Raw genomic sequence first — 20,280 nt, forward strand, 5'->3', positions numbered from 1 at the left:
AATTATCTATAATATTATTCCTATACTGGACTATCTAAAAACTCTGGAATAGAAATTAAAAAATATTTTCTTTCAGAAAGCACATGTTTATTAGTTGAACTTCAATCGAACTTACTGGCATCAATCTCATGCCTTCTGTCTATCAATTAATAATAAAATCGTTCCTTAAATAATCTCATTTATCAAAATAAGTCAATTTGTTCAACGATAACGTACTAATTTGAATGACAATTTGTTTATTTGTTTGGATTCCGAACACTGACAGGAGAACTGAAATGGCGGTGTGTGACGTCATCACTAATAGAGCGTATTGAGACCATTCAGAAGGAAACTGAGTGAAGATTTGTATGCGGTTCAGTAAAATGCTCTTTCTTTCAGTCTAATTTTTTTTCTCGAATTTTATCTTGGCTTTTTATGAGTTGCTTGAAAATAAATACTATTCTCATATTTGGTTCAAATTTCTAGGAACGAATCAAATATGTATTGAATAACAAAAATGAACTAGAAAGAATTTAGGTCATTATGAGATGAAAGATTTTTTAAAATAGGAGTTTAATATTTTATTACTTAAATTTAAATTACATGGCCACAAAACATAAATGCTACGACTATATTCTAATAAGAATCAACATCTTCTGTATAATATACTAGAAAATTCACAAAAAGTAATTCTAGTATCTAGACCCACTCAATGATTATTGTTTTTAGATTCGCAAAAATCATTCAATAGATAGATCGCTTGAAATTTACAAAGCAGTTCCAGATACATGAAAAATAAGACAATGATAGAAAATCGAAAATGAAGGAATGGAGAAGTAATGAGAAAATAAATTATCAAAATATACAGTAGAATGATTGGGATCTCACAAATATATCACATCAATTAAATTTGAGCATACCTAAAATTATTAAATGGTCAGTTTATTCATTTTGCTGTGATAAACTTCCACATTTCTGAGTTCTTCCGAATTGTATTGAAAGTTCAAATTTGATTGATGCAATGAAATCATTAAAACGACCAGAGATCGAAAATGTAGGTGAGAATGTTGAAATTCTACTAGGCAATCGAACCTTAGTTTGATATTTAGATCCCTGATGATTCTTGTCGATCTAAAGCAGTAGTTAAATAGGTTCCAACTATATTCATTACTTTATTATCACTGTCATCTTGCACTTCAAAGCAAATAATTTCTTATTCAGAACTCAATAGCAAAATGCTCCTCTTTAGAGTAAAATGTATCTTTCACAAAATACAAGCCTACTTTTTTCTATTTAGTGAAAATACTGGCTATATCATATGTCGCTTTCACATTTCTTGACGATGGTTTTCAAATAAATGTTAACAGAGGCTAATGACCATAGCAGTCGATGCCTTAATTCAAAGTAAAAAAAAAAAACAAAGGAACTGCCTTATACGATATCTACTTATAAACAGGTATGTAGTCATGAGGATTTTGAAATATGCCTTTTGTTTACCCTTCTATTTTACGATTTTATAATGTGAGAAAAATAGGTTTGAACCAATTTACTCGAAATAATTTTTTTTTTATTACCAATTCGATTGTTCTTATCTTATACTGGGTGTTCCTGAATTGCAGTTACGAAGGAAAATGGGAGCTCCCATGGATATTTTTAAAAATAAAATGGCCCATAAACATGAGCCCGCAAACGCTTTGTTTTCGAGATACAGGTTGTTTCTTGTAGTCCTACTTTTTTTGTGGTGCTTAACCAGTTTATCGAATCTTTATTAATCTTCACTACAGAGTTGGCAAATCAGTATCAATTATAGTATAATTTATTTATCACAGCTATCTAACTGGATCTTTATAATAATTTGGATTTTCCTGAGAATTACTATAGAGAGCTGTTTCATTTTTTTCTCTGAATCGATTGCAGATACGACAAAACTACAACAAACCAAAAAGTGTTCCTAGTACTGAACCAGAGTTTCTATTTAAATTTTTCTAAACTACCAGTGGCTCACAAAAAAAATAATACTGTAGTAAAGAAGCGGGCACCCTTCCAGGAATTATTCACACTGTAGATTTGCATTCAAAATTGGGATATCACATGATGAAAACTTCAAATTGGAATATCTATGCCAATTCAAGTTGAATATCTTGTGAAGGGAAGGTGCTTTGAGAGGAAAACTTGAACTTTGACACCTCTGTATCTCAAAAACGAAGCGTTTGCGGACTCATGTTATAGAATTACCCCTAGTGCCCCCCCCCCCTTTTCTACCCCCTTGTTTCCAAGTATTATTTCAATGGGATATTTGATCCATTATGTGGTTTTAAAAATGCTTACCATCGATCTAAAAGTTATGGTAACCCAGAAGTAATTAGACGAGACATATTGAAAAATTCAAATTCTAGTTGCATCTTTAAATTGTGAAAGTAAGAAACATCTCAAAACAGTCAATCTATACATAATGATTTGAAGGTTCCTAGCTAATAGTATCAATTGTCATTATAACAAAAAAAAAAAGGGAATTCCTTTCTGGGCGGTTTTCATTATACTGAATGGAACTAGCAGACCGATTCAGTCAATCAATCTAGTAGTATTTAGTATTTATCTACATTTTTTGCGCTAGATATTTCGGGTACTTGATATTGTACAGGGTGGGCAAATTTCGATGTTTTAGCACTACAACTTTTAAACAAGAGGAGATAGACGAAATCTGATACCCCTTTTCTAGTTCTCTTTTTCTAAGAAACGAACAAGGGTAGTATTCATTTTTGGCCACCTTCTTTTGTTTTCGAGTTTTCAGCGAAAATTGGAAAAATGGCGATATCGAAAAAAATCTTCTTTAATACTGATAATAGAGCTCTGAAATTAAAACATTATACAGGCACTTTTTTACGTAGAATCCAGTGGCGTGCTCGTCTTTCCAGTAGGATTTTTAATTACGAAGCTGTGAACCAAAGATATGTTTTTTCAAATGTGAACACTAGATTTCTGTGCCAATTTTTGAAAGCTCAATTTTTCCCAATTCCAAAAATATACCACAACGTATGATTTGTATCAATATAAATAATAGAAAATAGTCAAAACCCCTTTTTTCATCTAAGAATCTCAAAATTTCTATGGTTTCAACTGTTGATGAGCACAGAAAAATTGCGTTTCCTATAATAGCTGTGTCTTTCCGCCAATCTGATTATTTCTATGCTTTTTAATGATTTCTACAAAATTTGAATGTAGATATATTTTATGAATTGTTATTTCAAAATGGATTCGGCTATAACGAAAAGTACCACATGATAGACTGTTTCAATCGAAAGAGATCGAGATGGATGCATTAGACTATTATTCTCACAGATATCGAGAATTTTTCTATGCTCATCAACAATTGAAACCATTGAAATAATGAGATTTTTAGATGAAATAAGGGTTTTTGACTATTTTCTATTATTTATATTGATACAAATCATACGTTGTGGTATATTTTTGGAATCAGGAAAAATTGGCACAGAAATTTAGTGTTCCCATTTGAAAAAACATAACTTTGGTTCATAGCTTCGTAATTAAAAACCTGTAAAAAAGACGAGCACGCCACTGGATTCTTGCCTATATGATGTTTTAATTTCAGAGCTCTATCATCAGTATTAGCGGAGATATTAATGTTTTTCGATATCGACATTTTTCCTATTTTCGCTGATAACTCGAAAACAAAAGAAGGTGGCCAAAATGAATTCTACCCTCGTTAGTTTCACAGAAAAAGAGAACGAGAACGGGGTATCATATTTTGTCTATCTCCTCTGGTTCAAAAATTGTAGTGCTAAAACATCGAAATTTGCCCACCCTGTATACCTGACGAACTTAGCCAACCATCCCCTAGATTATTCAAAATCATTTTAATTGAACTGAATGCTAAATCTGGTTCCATCCAATTATTGTAAAAAATGTGAGTCACACTCGAAAAATCTGTGAAAGGGACATAATGTCAATTCTAATAAGCCTTACAAATAGATAACAAAAGTAAAAAGTCTTTGTACAAAAAGCAGGTGGTTTTGAACATGCATTTTTTTGTTTTTATCTAAGTCTGAAAGAATATTGGAGGGTATCATACATCTACCTATGAATATGTTTTTGATAGCTGTATTCTATTCACACAGAACACGCTATTTCTAAACCACAAATGGCACCTGGCTTCAAACGTTCTAGATATTTTGTAGATAAATGGCGTCAAGCTAATCTTCCATATGACCGAAAAATTAAGTACAGTGTGAATCCTTGGAGTATCCGATATCACTTAAGTAAATTGATACAAAATACTAACACTGCTCCCTAACAGTTATCACACTTATTATCGAAATTAATATCAAGATAGGATATCGCGAATACCCCAGTTAACATTGAATCATATCAACATAAATAAGAGAACTTTACATTTCAAAATATTGCTCGAAATAAAACGAAGGCTCATGCCGCTAAGTCGAAATTAAGGAATGGTTTTCTGTATCTTTATTACTCTTTTACTTCGAAGTATTTATAGGTAGGGTTCTCATAACCGTTGACTTGCATGTTTGCCACGTGTCTTTCTTCCGGTGTGGCAGCTTGATCTACCTCGATAAAACCCTGGCTTTTCGGTGAACTGTTAGAGCGTCTTTTCACAATCAGGAAACCAACAGCGAACAGAGCTGTTCCAGCAAATACCAGAGTGAAAGCTATACTTTTGGCATGTTGTACACTTCTCTACGAACGGAGAATGTCTGGAAATGGACAAAAAACAGAGTTTTCATCTGAAGGAAATTCTAAAGGCCAGTTGCATCATTTGCCTAAACATTGATTGAAAATTTAAACATTGATTACTCTCTGATTTCTTAAGAAAAATCAGGAAGTAATCAATGTTTAAATTTTTAATCATTAATAACATTGATTATTAATTAATGTTAAATTTTTAATCATTAATAACATTGATTAAAAATTTAAACATTGATTACTCCTAATTTCTTAAGAAAAATCAGGAAGTAATCAATGTTTAAATTTTTAATCAATGTTTAGGAAAATGGTGCAACTGGTCATAAGCCTAAGTTAATATTTGAGCTAAGATTTCTGAGGCACAAATCTAAGTCATGGATGAGGAACTTAGAATGAAGAAACAATTCTTCATCAATAATTGACGAATAGTTATTTCTCTAAGTTGCACCATTTGCCTACATATTGATTAAAAATTTAAACATTGAGTACTCTCTGATTTCTTGAGAAAAATCAGGAAGTAATCAATGTTTAAATTTTTAATCAATGTTAAGGCAAATGGTGCAACTGGTCATAAGCCCAAGTTAATATTTGAGCTAAGATTTCTGAGGCACAAATCTAAGACATGGATGAGGAAGTAATAATGAAAAAACAATTCTTTATCAATAATTGACGAATAATAGTTATTTCTCCGAGTTGCACCATTTGCAAAAATTGATTAAAAATTTAAACATTGATTACTCTCTGATTTCTCAAAAAAAATCAGGAAGTAATTAATGTTTAAATTTTTAATCAATGTTTAGGCAAATGGTGCAACTGGCCATAAGCCTAAGTTAATATTTGAGCTAAGATTTCTGAGGCACAAATCGAAGACATGGATGAGGAAGTAATAATGAAGAAACAATTCTTCATCAATAACTGAAGAATAATAGTTATTTCTCTAATTCACTGAATTTTTATTGGAATATTCCCTTAAATATCGTTTAGTGATTTTTGCATTGAAGAATATTGGTTGGCAGAAATGTTTTCTGTATCACAAATTTGACAGATGATAGATAAATCAATAATGGGAATGTTTCGAGTACCAACATATAGGGTGATTCAGCGGGATGGCCTTTTAGACGTTTATGGAAAACTAATCATAATTTTGAGCTGAAAATTTGCATATTGAGGTTAAAGACAATGATCTTTCTCCCTTAAATATTTTCAGATCTCTATATCTTCCGGTTATACCGGAAACAGACTACTACTTCCTCATTTCGAATGGCACACCCAGTATATTATTGCATCATTAGAAATCTTTTTTGATGACAATTTCGGAAATATGGCATATCTTGACTAAAAAATCAACGGTTCATAAGTAATGGGATTCTTATGAAAAAATGGTAGCGATGAGGACTCGCATTTTCTTTTAATTTTTCGGCAGAAAAAGCTTTTTTCGAAAAATTTTTTTTCTTTTTCAATCTGCAAATACGTATATTATAAGACTGTTGCTGTTTGGACCAAAAATGTACAGGTGTTCATAAGAAGAACATTAACTTGGAAAAAACAAATTCATCAAAACTCAAGATTTTCAAATTAGAACCTATATTTTTTATTATTTTAGTCGATTCTACGTACAAAAATAGTGCAGGTTACTTAAGCAAACCCTATACCTAAAATGAATACTTTAAGTGTTATCGAGGAAGAACCTTAAATGAGGAAAAACAGCAATTCCTCACTGTGTGGAGTTGTCTGTGACTTTCGGAAAACACAGAAGAATTAAAATTCAATATTTTGATAACTATGTTTTACATTTCAGTAAAACTCACTATTTTTGTTCGTAGAATCGACTGAAATAATAAAAAATATAGGTTCTAGTTTGAAAATTTAGAGTTTTGATCAATTTAACTTGTCCAAGTTCATGATCTTCTTATAAACATATAATTGTATATTTTGGGTCCAAACTGCAAACAGTTTTATAATACTACTTATTTGCAGAATCGAAAGAGAATTTTTTTTTCGAAAGCAGCTTTTTCTGTTGAAATATTCAAAAAAGTGTGGGTCCTCATCGCCACCATTTTTTTATAAGAATCCCATTAACTCATAAACCGTTGAGTTTTTACCGAAGGTATGGCATATTGTCGAAATTGTCGTCAAAAAAGCTATCTAATAATGCAATAATATACTGGGTGTGTCACTTGAAATGAGGAAGTAATAGTCTGTTTCCGGTATAACCGGAAGTTGCAGAGATCTGAAAATATTTTAGGGAAAAAGACCATTGTCTCAAACCCCAATTATGATCAATTTTCCATAAACGTTTAATAGGCCATCCCGGTGAATCACCCCACCCTGTATAATAATGAAATATAACCAAAATATCTTTGTAAAACTGAGATATGAACGTATTCGCCACAGAATTAGGGATATTATGTTTTATCAATACTTACAGGCTCATCATGACTCATTTGGTGAGTCATGGAATGAGAAATTCTTATTGTCTCCTGCCTGTGAGCTACAGCAGCGACATCTTCAACAGCTTGTTGGACAGCAGAATCATCAACTTGTCTATGTTTGGTACTGACATCATTGCTTATTAAATCCACGGTACTATTGAGAACATTCTGGGTTGATGTAGAATACTGAAATAATGTTGTTATGCATATTGTATCTTTATTCAATTTTATATAATTAAATATCATAACCTATTGAACATAAATGACATAAGAAACATCAAAAATAATACACAGAGTTGCGATTATAACAGTTTTAAATCGCATCATTCCTATAAGAAAACCCGTTTCAAGCCTTACCTTGTTCTCTTCTGGCAAGGATTCATCCTCCATATCCTCATCATCGAAGTTGCTTATCTTCTTACCCAAAACTCTCTCCACACGTTTCTTCTCTTCCTTGAGATCCATTCGTTCCTTTTTCCTCTGTTCTTTCCTCTCCTTTTCTTGTATTTTTTGCCTTTCCTTTTCGGCTTGTTTGGTGGCCACATCATATTTGTATTTGTTCAAGATGGCTTGTTCAGCTTCAGTGGTCATAGCTAGAAAAGAACCTGGAGTTTCATCTTTGGATCGTAGAGCTTGGATGTAGGCGTCCATCAGTTGCTCTCTTTTGGCTGCCAAAGCAGGGTAGCGTCTGAGCATCTGCATGCTTTGGTTGACTGTTCTATCGATGTCCAAAAGACGCTCTAACGTTCTTGGTTGTTCTCTAGTGGCAGCTTCGATACTGCTGGAGAGCAGATGACGGTAATGTGTTATAGCATGAGCCCTGTCTTTATGCAGTGCACGTAGGACTTTCTGTAGACATTTTTGTACTCGATGGGTCTGAAAAGTTAGAATGAAAATATAAGAAGTAACTTATTTACACACTTACGTTTGGAGGAACTTCATTGAGAGCTTGGGTATAGCATGTCATGGCTTCTTTTTTCCTCTGGTTGATGTGAGCTACCACCCTCTGTTGGTGCATGGCAGCAAGTTGATGTTTTTCAGCGTCCCCTTCTTCCTCCAGCGCTTGAACAGTTTGCTGGAACCTCCTTGTCATTCGCTGCTGGAAGTCTTCGGCTCCTCGAGGATCACCTTGGCGCATCTCTTGGTAGCGTTCCTCCAAGTCTGACCAGTCCTTCATCACCTTGGTGACCTTTTCACGATGGGTTTCTTCAAGTCGCTTCTGTAAAATATTACCATCTACATATTCCATTCAAACATTAGATGCTTCTAAAATATGAAAAGCAGAAAACAAGAATTCAACGGATCAAGCTTCAAAAATACATACCTCGGCTTCCTTGTAGCTTTGGTGTTCATTTCTAGGATCGAAGTGTGTGAAGTACGGGCCAGGCGCAGACACAGGAGTGGTAGTGGTCGTGGTGGAAGTGCTGGTAGATGTTGTAGATTTCGATTTGGCCGTTGTGCTTGACAGTCACTGTCATCGTACTCGTCGAATTCATCGTCTTCCTCATCATCTTGCAAGTTCGTGGCTTCTGATAAGTCTGTATCATCCGCCAAGTCATTTATATCATCTTTATCTTCTTCATCAATCTCGTCATCTTCATCATTGTTGATGTCTAGGATATCTGATTCCTTTTTGAGGATCGAGAGGTTTACTGTGTCTTTACTCTTCGTGTTATCTAGGGGGAATAACATATAGGTTAATATGGGGGACATACTTAGTAATACTTCGATGTTCACAGTGGCGAGTCAATAACTTTAGAAGAAGGGGAGTTGCTTTACGTATTCCTCGATTTTTCGAATTTTATGTGAAATTCATCTAGGCTCATTTCGCTATTAGAATGTTAACAGGTCAAAGCGAGAAATAAGATTCTTGTTTAACAATAAGAAAGAGTTTTGAGGGGAAGAGTGAACCAAATATTCAGGCTGAAGCTGCCAAGGATGGATCACCTGAGAGGATTTCTTCGAAACTTTAATATCTGCTCAATTGAACAGTGGCGTATGAATGATTCAGGGTCAAATTCGGCTGTTCTCACACTGGTGTTATCTCGAAGTAAAAACAAAATTACTCACCAACAAAGTGTTTCGGACAACAGACAAATTCAGCACCGCTGAATAGCGAAATGCCACAAGGAAGTAACATGGCGAAGGATCTCAACTGAAGACCCCTTTCTTGACAAGCACTTCCAGCAGTGGCGTTCCACCTGCCAAATGTCCAGCAGTTGCTCTGGTTGTGGATGTGATCGAAAAGACAGTTTTCTGGTACGAGAAGAGCGTCTGATTGAAATGGTCCCTCTACAAAAAAAAAAAAAACACTGTTAAGAGAAATATTTACCATTTTTGCTAGTAAATTCAGTTCAATTTTCAGTTTGATTACCTTTGAACTGTCCACAATTTGAATCAATATTTCTAGTTTCAATGATATCAATCTTAAGTTGATATGAGGCGGATTCTTGACCTTGGTCAACTGATACTTTTTATGATAACTTTGGATAAGTCCTGAGGAAATTCCTCAAATATTTTATTCACTGGTATCCCCTTAGTGTAACATACTAAGAAACAGAACTTGGACATTTGGGGTTTCGCCTCACGCTGTTATGTTTCCTATGCCCAAAGATAATTCAATAAACTCAAAACCTATTCTTAGAGAGAAAAAGGTGTAATAATTTCTTTCAAGTTTGCTGGCAACTTCGTATCCCATTACTTTTTTTGCCAAGCTAATTCAATTAACGCTGTAGCAGAGAATACCAAATTGGAGCAGAAATTAAAATTAGGATTTCACTTTGATATTTTTTCGTCGGGTGTAGAGACTTGAGGAATAATTAACCTAGTTTTGCAGGGGCAATTTTGTATCTGGAAAAATGATGTAATCAATTTATCTTCCATTTTAACGAGAGTGCTGTTCCGGATTCTAACGCAATTATCTTCTTGACATGCTGATCGGAAGAGAAGCATTTCATAATAGAAAGGACGTAAAGACGGTTCACATTTGCTCAGAATTTTACTGCGTTTCGGTCCAATCAAATTTTGAAATTAGCTGAAGTCATATTTCAGAATTGCACTGGTCCAGTTGATGGTTTGATTATTGGCCTCTCAGAATTTTACATTATTTGTCAATTGACAATTCTTCTAGTTTGACGAACGTTTCTTTACAATGAATATAAATTACCAAACTTTGATGCAATTAAGTTATTTGCATTATTCCTCAAAATTATTACTAGCAAAAAATGACATTTTAATACAGCACATGATACAATGTCTAATGTTGCTTTATAATAGAGGAAAGAAAAAAGAAAGAGGGCAAAACATTCAAATTTTTTTGGTTGGAATCTGGAATTGATGAAACAAATCTAGAATTATAATGCCTGAATACATTTCATCTCAACATGATTGATTCATTAAACAAAGATTCCAAAAGTTTATTTTTAGAATTAATGAACCTGTCATCAGCCTGAATTAAAAATATTATACGTATCAGGAATCTTCAAAAAAAACTACAGTACTTAAAACATATATATAGGCATATATACAATTTATTTTTGTTCTTAATAATATAGATCATAACAAAATTTTCACATGATAACAATTATTTTATAATACTTAATTCTAATTTCTCACAAGTTCTTTTCAATAATAACTTATCATATTCATTGAGATTACCCATATGAAAAGATATTCTATTGAGCAATTCTTTCATCTTTACTATTATAACATGATAGGATTCTTTGGAAATTGAATTCTCCTCTATATCCAAAACTAAGAACTGAATCACACTTAAATGTGTACACATCAATTTGACACCAAATTCCGATCTACAAACAGCAATTAATATTTCTAGAATGAGCAGTTTGGTGTCTCGATCAGTAGAGGAGAATAAGTCTGTTAATAGCTTCAAACTCATAGATTTGAAGAAAACCTTATAATCATTTTCACAAATTAGACCATCTTTGAGTATTTCAAATAAAAATTGCCGTTGTTCTTTATGATCAACATGGGAGCTCTGTAGGTATGTATATAATTCAGGTATTGTAGAAAAATCTAACTTTTTCTTGATAAAGAGATATTGTGACAAGTGGGGTAACATTATATGTGTTGGTTTGGACAATATCAAGGCTGTTCTTGCATAAAATATTGATGCAAAATTATTCATTGGACTTTCTGACTCTGCTAACCATTCACAAACACCTGTTACGAGTTTCATGTATAATGAATTTTCTTTTCCATTTTGTCTACCTTCCAAATGAAAATAAAATCTTGATAGCACGCCACATGAGGCAGCTTTCATGTAGTTTTCTGAACAACTGAACCCTAACATTGTTAATGATAAAGCTCCACTCCTGACAAATTGGTAGGTCTGCACCACATTTTCCGGAGAAAGTATATGGACAAATAGTGGCAGGAAGAATTCCAAGTCATAAATTGTATTTGCATCTAATGGCTCTAAGCTATTACCATTTCTAAATAAATGATAATTTTTTATGGTGGAGAGGACCATATTTTCTTCTAGAAGGTTGAGTACATCTTTAACTTTAGGTTGTTTCAAAAGTGTTTTTCCAATATCAATTCTAACAGAATAGTGGATAGCTCCCGCATTTCCCCACAAGTAAGGTCTGAAGTCTTGGAAAGACACTTCGTCACGTACAGATTCATACCTGAAAAATCACAGAATATATTTAGTGAGAAAAGCTTCTGCAAAAATTTCAATTATTTTCACGTCATTCGTTGATAGGAATCTTACACACCCTTGTCTTTATGAAGGCAACTTGACTACTACGTCTAGACAGTTTCAAAGTATAATTTAGAGTTCATTGTGGACTCTTTATATACATCATTTCAAAAAATTAAACATAAAACAGATTTTAGTAGCAAATCTGGCATACCAATATGAAATTAATTATTTAGATTGTTCGAATTGCAAATTTCTTCTAATTTATATAAAAAGCTAGATAGCATTTAATTTGAAATTACTAGTTGAGGCTTCACTAACAACACTGTTGTTTATTCGGAATCAGAAATGAATATGAACAAAAATGCCTACATACATACATACATATTACCTAATCTAGACTATGAAAATTTCCAAAAAAAGTATATTTTTATCATGATACTCCTATTTTCCATTACTTTAAATGAAAACTCAAATGCAATACTCTCAATGGTTTCAAATTATGTAATTAAAAATAGGCAGTTTGATTATATATATAATAATTGAAAAATGCTATACTCACATCTTAATTAATTTCAATATCATTCTGTCAATATCCGTCATAGTAGCCCTATAAGAAGATAGTAATTTTGGAATATGGCTCCTTGACATTAGTTTAGGCCAGTTTTCACACATGATTGTCATTAAAGATAAAACTCCCTTTTTGCACTTATGATTATCACTTAGAAGAACATCTAAGAATGCAGAATGTGAAGTCAACATATCCATAAGTAATTGAATCTGAACTTCGTCAAAATGTTCGCCAATCAATGATATAAAACTTTGCAGTAATTGTAAAAGTATTTCATAATCACTTACACCATATTTCAGAGAGAATTTCAACAACACTTTGAAGGATTCATTATTCTGTAATGTTTTGAAATCATATTTTTCTTGGTTCTTAGTAAGCTCATTCAGATAAGCTATAAAGCAATCTGAAATAATGGCAAGCGTTTCGTCTGTATGCTCTTCGTTCTTTGAAATCTTCTTCAAAATATTAAGAAGTAAATGAGCGAACGTTAAAATTGTATTTGTCACAGCAGCAACATCTATTTCTGTTTCAAGAAATTTTCTAAATATGGTGTTCAGAAGTTGAACATGAAATATTTTGGTAACTTCAAATTTCAAGACTTTAGAAATATACTCATTGAACTTTTCTTTTTTGAAATGGAGATTAATCAAAAGACAAACACCTTTATAGTTTTCATCGAGATGTTGACTAGCTTTTTGGGGTTTTTTCAAAGTTTTATGTAAAACGTCTTCATATCTATCATAGATTTTGACAAAAAATTCTTCAAACCATTTTTTTCTATCCATATCAGCGTTTAAATATTTTTCATTTAATAACTCCAAAATTGGATAAAATAATCCCTTCACAAAGAGTAAGTCATCCAATTTTTCATCCAAACATGGAAATAAATCAAACCTGATTTTCAATATATATACCATCAAGTCTGTATTTGGTTTTTGATATTCCTTCAAACCCAAAATAGAATTCACAACACTCGCATCAATATATGACACATTTTCAGGGAATATGGAGAAATAGATTAGAAAATGTTTCGATAATTCAAAGGGTTTTATTTCTCCTTCATTATTCAAACACATATAGAAATTGAGCAAATTTTCTAAAATATCTTTTGGCAAAACTTGAAGTTGCTCTCTATTTGTCAGACAATATTTTTCCATGGTATGCACCAAAATTGAATAGAATATTTTGAATTTGCATTTTTCAATATTGTTACTGATGCAATCTGAAATTTTATTTAGAATACTCAAATAGTCTACAGAATCCATTTGGAAAGAATTAATTACGTTAAGGATATTGAAATCAACAAATTTTTTGGGATTTTTAAGGATTTTAAAGATCATTTTCCGGAGTTTTGCATTAAAAAATTGCATATGAATGTTTGGATAATCATACTTTTTTGCATAGCATTGAATAAAATCCAATATGAATTTTGTACAACAGTTCAATTCTCCTTCACTGCTTACTTCCAGAATGGAAAAATGTTGTATAAATGAAAAATTATTAAAGATTATACTAGGATTCAAGAGTCTTTTATCTAAAAGGAAATTTATATACTGTATCAGATTTTTAGAATAGTTCACCTTTTTAGAACCATCAGAAACCAATAGTTTTGAAAAATAAAAGATTCCCATTTGCAATAAATCTAAATCTAAATTAGGGTATGATATTTGTTCATTTTCATTCAAAAATTGTTCAAGGGTATTTTCCAGTAGCGACAAATTGAAACTATTAAAGATATCATTTTTACCAAATATTTTCAAAAATTTCGGAATTTCAAATGATATTTCTTCCTGTGATAATATCGAATTCACATAATCAAGTAGAGGGCTTTTCAATGATTGGTTATTTTTCAAAATTTGAGAAAGAACTCTAGAATCACATTGTAGAAATATCAAATTTGGAATGACAAAGTTCACATAAGAAAGTTGACTTTTTTCAGGATCTACTGTACTTAAATATTCCAAAACACCTAAAACCATAGGACTTATACTAGAAACTGGAATATCATCATCATTGACAGATTCCTGATATTGCGAAATAATTTTCAAATATTCTATGTCTTTAAGGTCGGCAAGTTTAAGGGAGGCTGTTATAAAATCAGATACAACAGGTTTGTAAGACTTGAGACTAAATATGCCATTGATCCATACATCCAATTCTCTATCTGATGCATAATCAAATAATATTTTCGCACTTTTTAAAAGCTTTTTCAAAACAGAAATACCTTTGAAGTCGGTAACTCCCGCATTTTTGTAACAGATTTGCAACAAAAAAGATAAAAAAAAATTGAAAGAATCTGATTCTAAAGAGAATAATGAAGGGTTTATGGTAAGAAATATGTCGATTATTTGAATATTAAGTTTTTCGTTTCCTCCATTATCAGCATTACATAATGACATTGTAATTTCAAGTAATGTCTTCAATTCATCATTTGAAAAGCATAAAGAACTCAATAAATCTGGAGACAATTTGATGTAATATTCGAAAATATCAAATACTAAAGATAGATATTGTAAAGAATTGAATTCTTTATCTTCTTCTTTTTTGGTTTCAATGTTCCAATTTTCAAGTAGAACTGCACCCATTGGGAAATTTCGTTCAATATAATTTCTCAGATAACTTTTAACTTTAGTGAATTGTTCATTATCTAACCATCTTTCACATGCTGCAAAGTAATTATCTATTGATTTCAGTATGACTGATACTAATGCAAAAATTTGTTGCCTCACAAACTGTGAATCATAAGTGCAATTCTCGGGAAAAATTACCTTCAATATTGGAAGTGGTGAAACAAGTACTGTGATTACTGGACCAATCTGAAAAATATGAATAAATTTATAAAAAATAATGCCACAATTTTAAATATTTTTCATAAATACAGTTTCAAAGGGATAAGATTACCTGACTCTACTTGATACCTACTAAAAATATCAATTAAACTAATAATAATAATAAGCCAAATCAGTGAAATCATCAAAATATTTAGAAACATTCATTTTGACAAAATAACATGAAGACCACTAGAAAAAACAAAAACATAGTCTCAATTCTCTTGAGGAGTTGAAATGGCCAAATCATATGAGAGATAAATATTGATGAAACTTTTTCAGTTGAAAATATGCAGTCATTACGAACTGCTCAAGGAAATGCAGGCTATATTTCAGTTTTTTCACATGGTCTTCATTTCATTTTGTCAAAATGAATGATTGATGATTTCACTGATTTGGACTATCTTCAATTGATATTTTTTGTAGGTATTAAGTAATCTTATCCCTTTGAAACTATATGCGTGGAAAATATACTGCCAGCCTCTGTACAAAATATGAAATGTGAAGCATTTTCAAAACTATTCACTTAAGACACAATATGTCTCAATAAAAAATGAAGACTACCCACTATGGTATGCGACACATAAAAAATATTCAGGAGATGCCAATTGAAAAAACGGACTTATTGAAATTTTTTCAAGATCATTTTCTAAAAATCTTTGGGCTACTTGTAGAGTGATCTGTCAATTTGCAGAAGATGTGTAAACTTTTTGTGAATCCAATAAAAAATAAATCATAAAATCATATTGAACGGTTTTCAAGATATGATCTCTAGTTTGAACTATTTTAGCAATGAAATTTTTGAAAAAGTGGCCTAGGTCAAAATGTACCACAGATAAATTATGACAAGTGGTGGGGTATATCGAAATCAGAATTTCTTGGAGATGATTATGATATAAAAATTGAGCATTCTCATTCAAAAAACAGGGTGGTATCGTGTTTCGCCATTTTCAAACCCGCCTGTAGAGTCAAAATAATTTAAGCTTATACTCTGAATACTTTCGATTCCGTCAAAATTTGAATCATTTTCTAGCCCAAAATTTATGAGAGTTTTCAACTGCTTGAACACTATTGACTCACCCTGTTATATATGAATATATATTCAAATTTTTTTCCTAGAATGATTCCGAGGTTTATTATGGAACTAAAAAGCCAAAACATAACAATAGAATAATAATTGAGATGTTATGTAACGAGAGTATTCAAAATAGTATTCTTCAGTTTAGAAAATTTACTGACACCTACCTGTTGAGAATTCAGATTTTTTATGAATGGTTCTAAGCATGATGGTTTCAGCTCCTCCAACAATCGTTTCATAAAATCCACAACTTTCAACCATTTAGGTGAAAACCTTGGCTCCAGTGCTACTTTGATGTTGTTCCAAATGTGCTTAGTTATATCAGGGCAAACAGAACAAATTTTTATAAGCAGTTCAGAGGCATAAGAATGCTCCCAAGCTGAATCCATACTGTCGACTACTGTATATATTAAAGAGTTTTGTGTTTTCTTCCCCATTCCAACAAGAGGGTCTCTAAATATCACTCCATATTTATGTGAAGTACAGAGAGTTAGTAAAAACTCATGAACACATTGACTAACTTGAGCTTTTTGTACTTCATCAACCTGGAAAACAATATTTATTGGTCAAAATAGAATACAAAACTCTGCAATATTTTAAATGAATAAAGTGAAAATTAGTAATAATAGGTAAGAGTGAAATTGAATTATTTACAGAAGAACCATGATTCTCCATTCTCTGATTGACCTGTAATAACAGAGGCTGAGAAAAGAGCGACCATTTTTATAATAAAAAAACTCTATACAAAATTTTTGAAACAAGTGCTCACAGATGACGATCAATTAATTTTTTCCTACAACTGCTATGAAAAGTAGCGTATTCTGCATAGTTTACTCAATTGCAAAACTATATATTGTGCATACTGTGGGAAATATTATTCCCCACGACACTTTGCCCACACCTCCCTTGGTAGACCAATGAAATTGGGTTTTTGAGTCGTTTCTATGGAAACGCAATAAATTAGCACATACTGTCAACGAAGGTCATTTTGATTTGAATCATGTCCATTACTTGAATTATTGAAATTTGTGCAGTTGTAGGAAAAGTATAGTGTGCAACATGTGGAGAAAGTCCTTTTCTCGCTCGTGTGTTTGCGACACTCGCCTTTCAGGCTCGTGCCACAAACTTCCACACTCGCGAGAAAAGTTGGACTTTCCCCACTTGTTGCACAATATACTATTTCCATTGACCATGTTATAAGGGATCTCAAATGTATATTGATATGTTATTCATGTCCAATTGCTTTTGTTACCCATGAATTTCCTCTAATTATCACACTTGATATGCGTTTTTTCACAGATTTTGATTATCCCTGTAGGTCAATCTGTAAGCCATATGCTCTCCATTCAGCTGAATGATCAGGGTTCTACTGTATATGGATTTAGGAACAAGTATTGAAAACTTTGTTCAAAACAGGATGTGCCTATGCCAAACAATATTTTTTGAAAGTTCTATAATGAACAATACAACGCTAGAGTATACAAATATCAAAAAGCAAAATCAGTTTCTTGATTCTATAAGTGAGAATAGCACTTAAAATAACTCTCTTTAGCCTGTGTAAGGCCTCCCAGAAACTCATAGCTTATGCAATATTTTTGCTATATAAGAATTATTGATAAGATATAGGAAGAAATAATTCAACTTACCTTTATACCATGACCTTTTTGGGCTTTCAAATTATTAGGTCCTTTCCAATTGTAAAGATTAACAATATTCTTCACTACAATTGTATTGAAAGTCTTCATCTTATCAGTTTTCGATACTAATGGATTTTCCAAAATATTACTTTTCATTGTTGTTAATATAGAACACACAGTATCAACATCATCGTAGATAAGTCCAGGTATTATGCTGGTAAGCAAGCCTTTTTTACTTAACAAAAGAGATAATACTGGATATTCAATATCAATTAACACAGCTGTCAAAAAATTCACAAAATGTTTTCGTACAGTTCTGTTTTCTATTCTACTTTTACTGAGTAATTCAATGCGAGTCAGATTGAAATTTATAGATGTTAAGATATCCTTTGATAGATGAGAAGAATAAGTAGCCATTGTTGTGAAGAATTTCAATGTCACAGTACGTTCTAATGCAGCAGAGGACAGCCCTAACATTTTTTCGATAACTAAGGTAAAATTTTGCAGGAAGTATCGACAGGATTGAAAAGCGGCATCTGTACATTTCAATCCACATTTTATGATTTTCAACAATAAATAATTGACTATTTCCAATACTAAAACAGGTGACAATGTTGAATCTTCTTCCAAACATTTTATTAGTTCTTGTAAACTTCCATCAGATTCTAGGTATTCAAGAGCAACATCTTGAGTTTCGTTTTCTTTTATATTCTTCAGGAAATCCTGTAATGCTAAAATTTATGATGAAGCAATCAAAATTTCTAATGTTATGCGGTATGCTCTTACCTCTTGATTTTTCATTGCTTTTTAACTGCTTTCCAAATTCTTTCGCACAAAATTTCTTGGATTTTTTTTCACAGACCGGTGGAGGATCGGAATTTTTATGTTTTTTATTTTTCACTTCTGGAATCACTTCACCCGTTGTATCCATCGTATAATTATTTGATCCACTTTGCCCATACACTCATCTAATACAACGTGAATTATGAATTACAAATGTTGTTATGAGAATAAATTCAAATTTCAATGTGATTGAAAAAGAGGTTATAACTACAAAATTTGCTTTGTTTTTAACCTAAAACATAGAATAATATATATTATTCTAAGCTTCGAACCACAGAGCACTAATGTATACTTTGAACTACCTTGCAGCCAAAAACCATTGAACTGGTTTTATTATTTTTATGCCAAAGACAAACTATAGTTTATCTATGCTTGCAGCTCTAGACGCTGCGCCCCCTGTAGTAGTCATTTTCAAGTGTAGGGCAGATCATTGTAGTAAACAAAAAGATTTTGTGATTAGTTATGAATGTTATGATATTCAGAAAAAAATATAATGAACAATGACAATAGTTTTTTCAATTTAACTGAATATTTCCGGTATTTAGAAGCAACTCCAAATAATAGGAAGTGAGTTCATTGAAATTTATGAATACAACTGGTTGTACAGGGTAGGCAAATAAGCGGCTATATCTTAGGATCCACTCATCGTAGAGACTTGCGGTAAAAATTTTTATCACTAAAGTGTTAAAAAAAACCCGGGAAATTGTTTTAAAGTTCATACCTCTACCGCTAGGGGACGTAGTAGCTATCGTCGAGTAGAAAAATGAATTTTACTCGAAAATGTTTTATATCAAGTTGAAGAAAAAATATCATCACTGTAATCCTTGGAAAATTCTCTATCTTTTTGAATTGTCATTTTCGATTTTACGACATCAAATAAGGGTAGGGGAAAGGGAGAAATCTGACTGATTGAAATGTCTGTAACTTCAGTTTGGGTCAACATTTTTGTGCAAATTAGATCTCGCCTGAGAGATAATATCTTGTTCATTAAAGAAAAAATATACTCATGATAAATTGGTTTTTTCTGCTTTCGACATTTAAGCCATTAATCACGAATCATAATGTTCAAATAGATAATAAACAAAAGTTGAAACTATGGACCACAACTCTTATAACTCATCGTACAATAAAGGCTCATTTCCACAGTGATAGTACTATCATGATAGTGATAATAACTATTGCGGCAACTGTCACCATGTAAACTACTTGATATTTAGAGCGAGAGTGCTGACACGATAGTTACTATCACCGTGCAAATGGGCCTTGAAATATAAATATTTAACGTTTAATGATTTCAGAAATATACGGAAATGCCTTTATTGGAAAGAAGTAAATAGTGACGTATTCGCAAAGTTGAGTTGAAATAAATTGAATAAATTTGGTTATTGTTTTTATCTCCCTTGTTCCTCTTTCCCTTTACTCCAATCGTTAGTTAGAGCTCTAGGATCTACAGCAGATTTCAAGAAAAATGAAGATATCAACAGAAGAAGTAATTCTATACTGCAAATTTAAAAAAAGATATGTTCC

The 20,280-nt window shown here is 32.0% G+C and overlaps 1 protein-coding gene across 1 annotated transcript; it reads right to left on the reverse strand.

Annotated features, from left to right (window-relative positions):
- Positions 1-3,687: 3,687 nt before the first annotated feature.
- On the reverse strand, positions 3,688-18,977 carry LOC123680259. Its single transcript, XM_045618060.1, is given in 13 exon segments — positions 3,688-4,691; positions 4,694-4,712; positions 7,128-7,319; positions 7,491-8,009; positions 8,059-8,352; positions 8,458-8,600; positions 8,603-8,809; positions 9,204-9,425; positions 10,725-11,782; positions 12,359-15,183; positions 16,441-16,818; positions 17,920-18,641; positions 18,697-18,977. Coding segments are annotated over 13 exon segments (6,948 nt in total). The 5' UTR covers positions 18,842-18,977; the 3' UTR covers positions 3,688-4,467.
- Positions 18,978-20,280: the final 1,303 nt, after the last annotated feature.

The sequence above is a fragment of the Harmonia axyridis genome, chromosome 5 (genome assembly GCF_914767665.1).
Source record: "Harmonia axyridis chromosome 5, icHarAxyr1.1, whole genome shotgun sequence".
Lineage (NCBI taxonomy): Eukaryota > Metazoa > Arthropoda > Insecta > Coleoptera > Coccinellidae > Harmonia > Harmonia axyridis.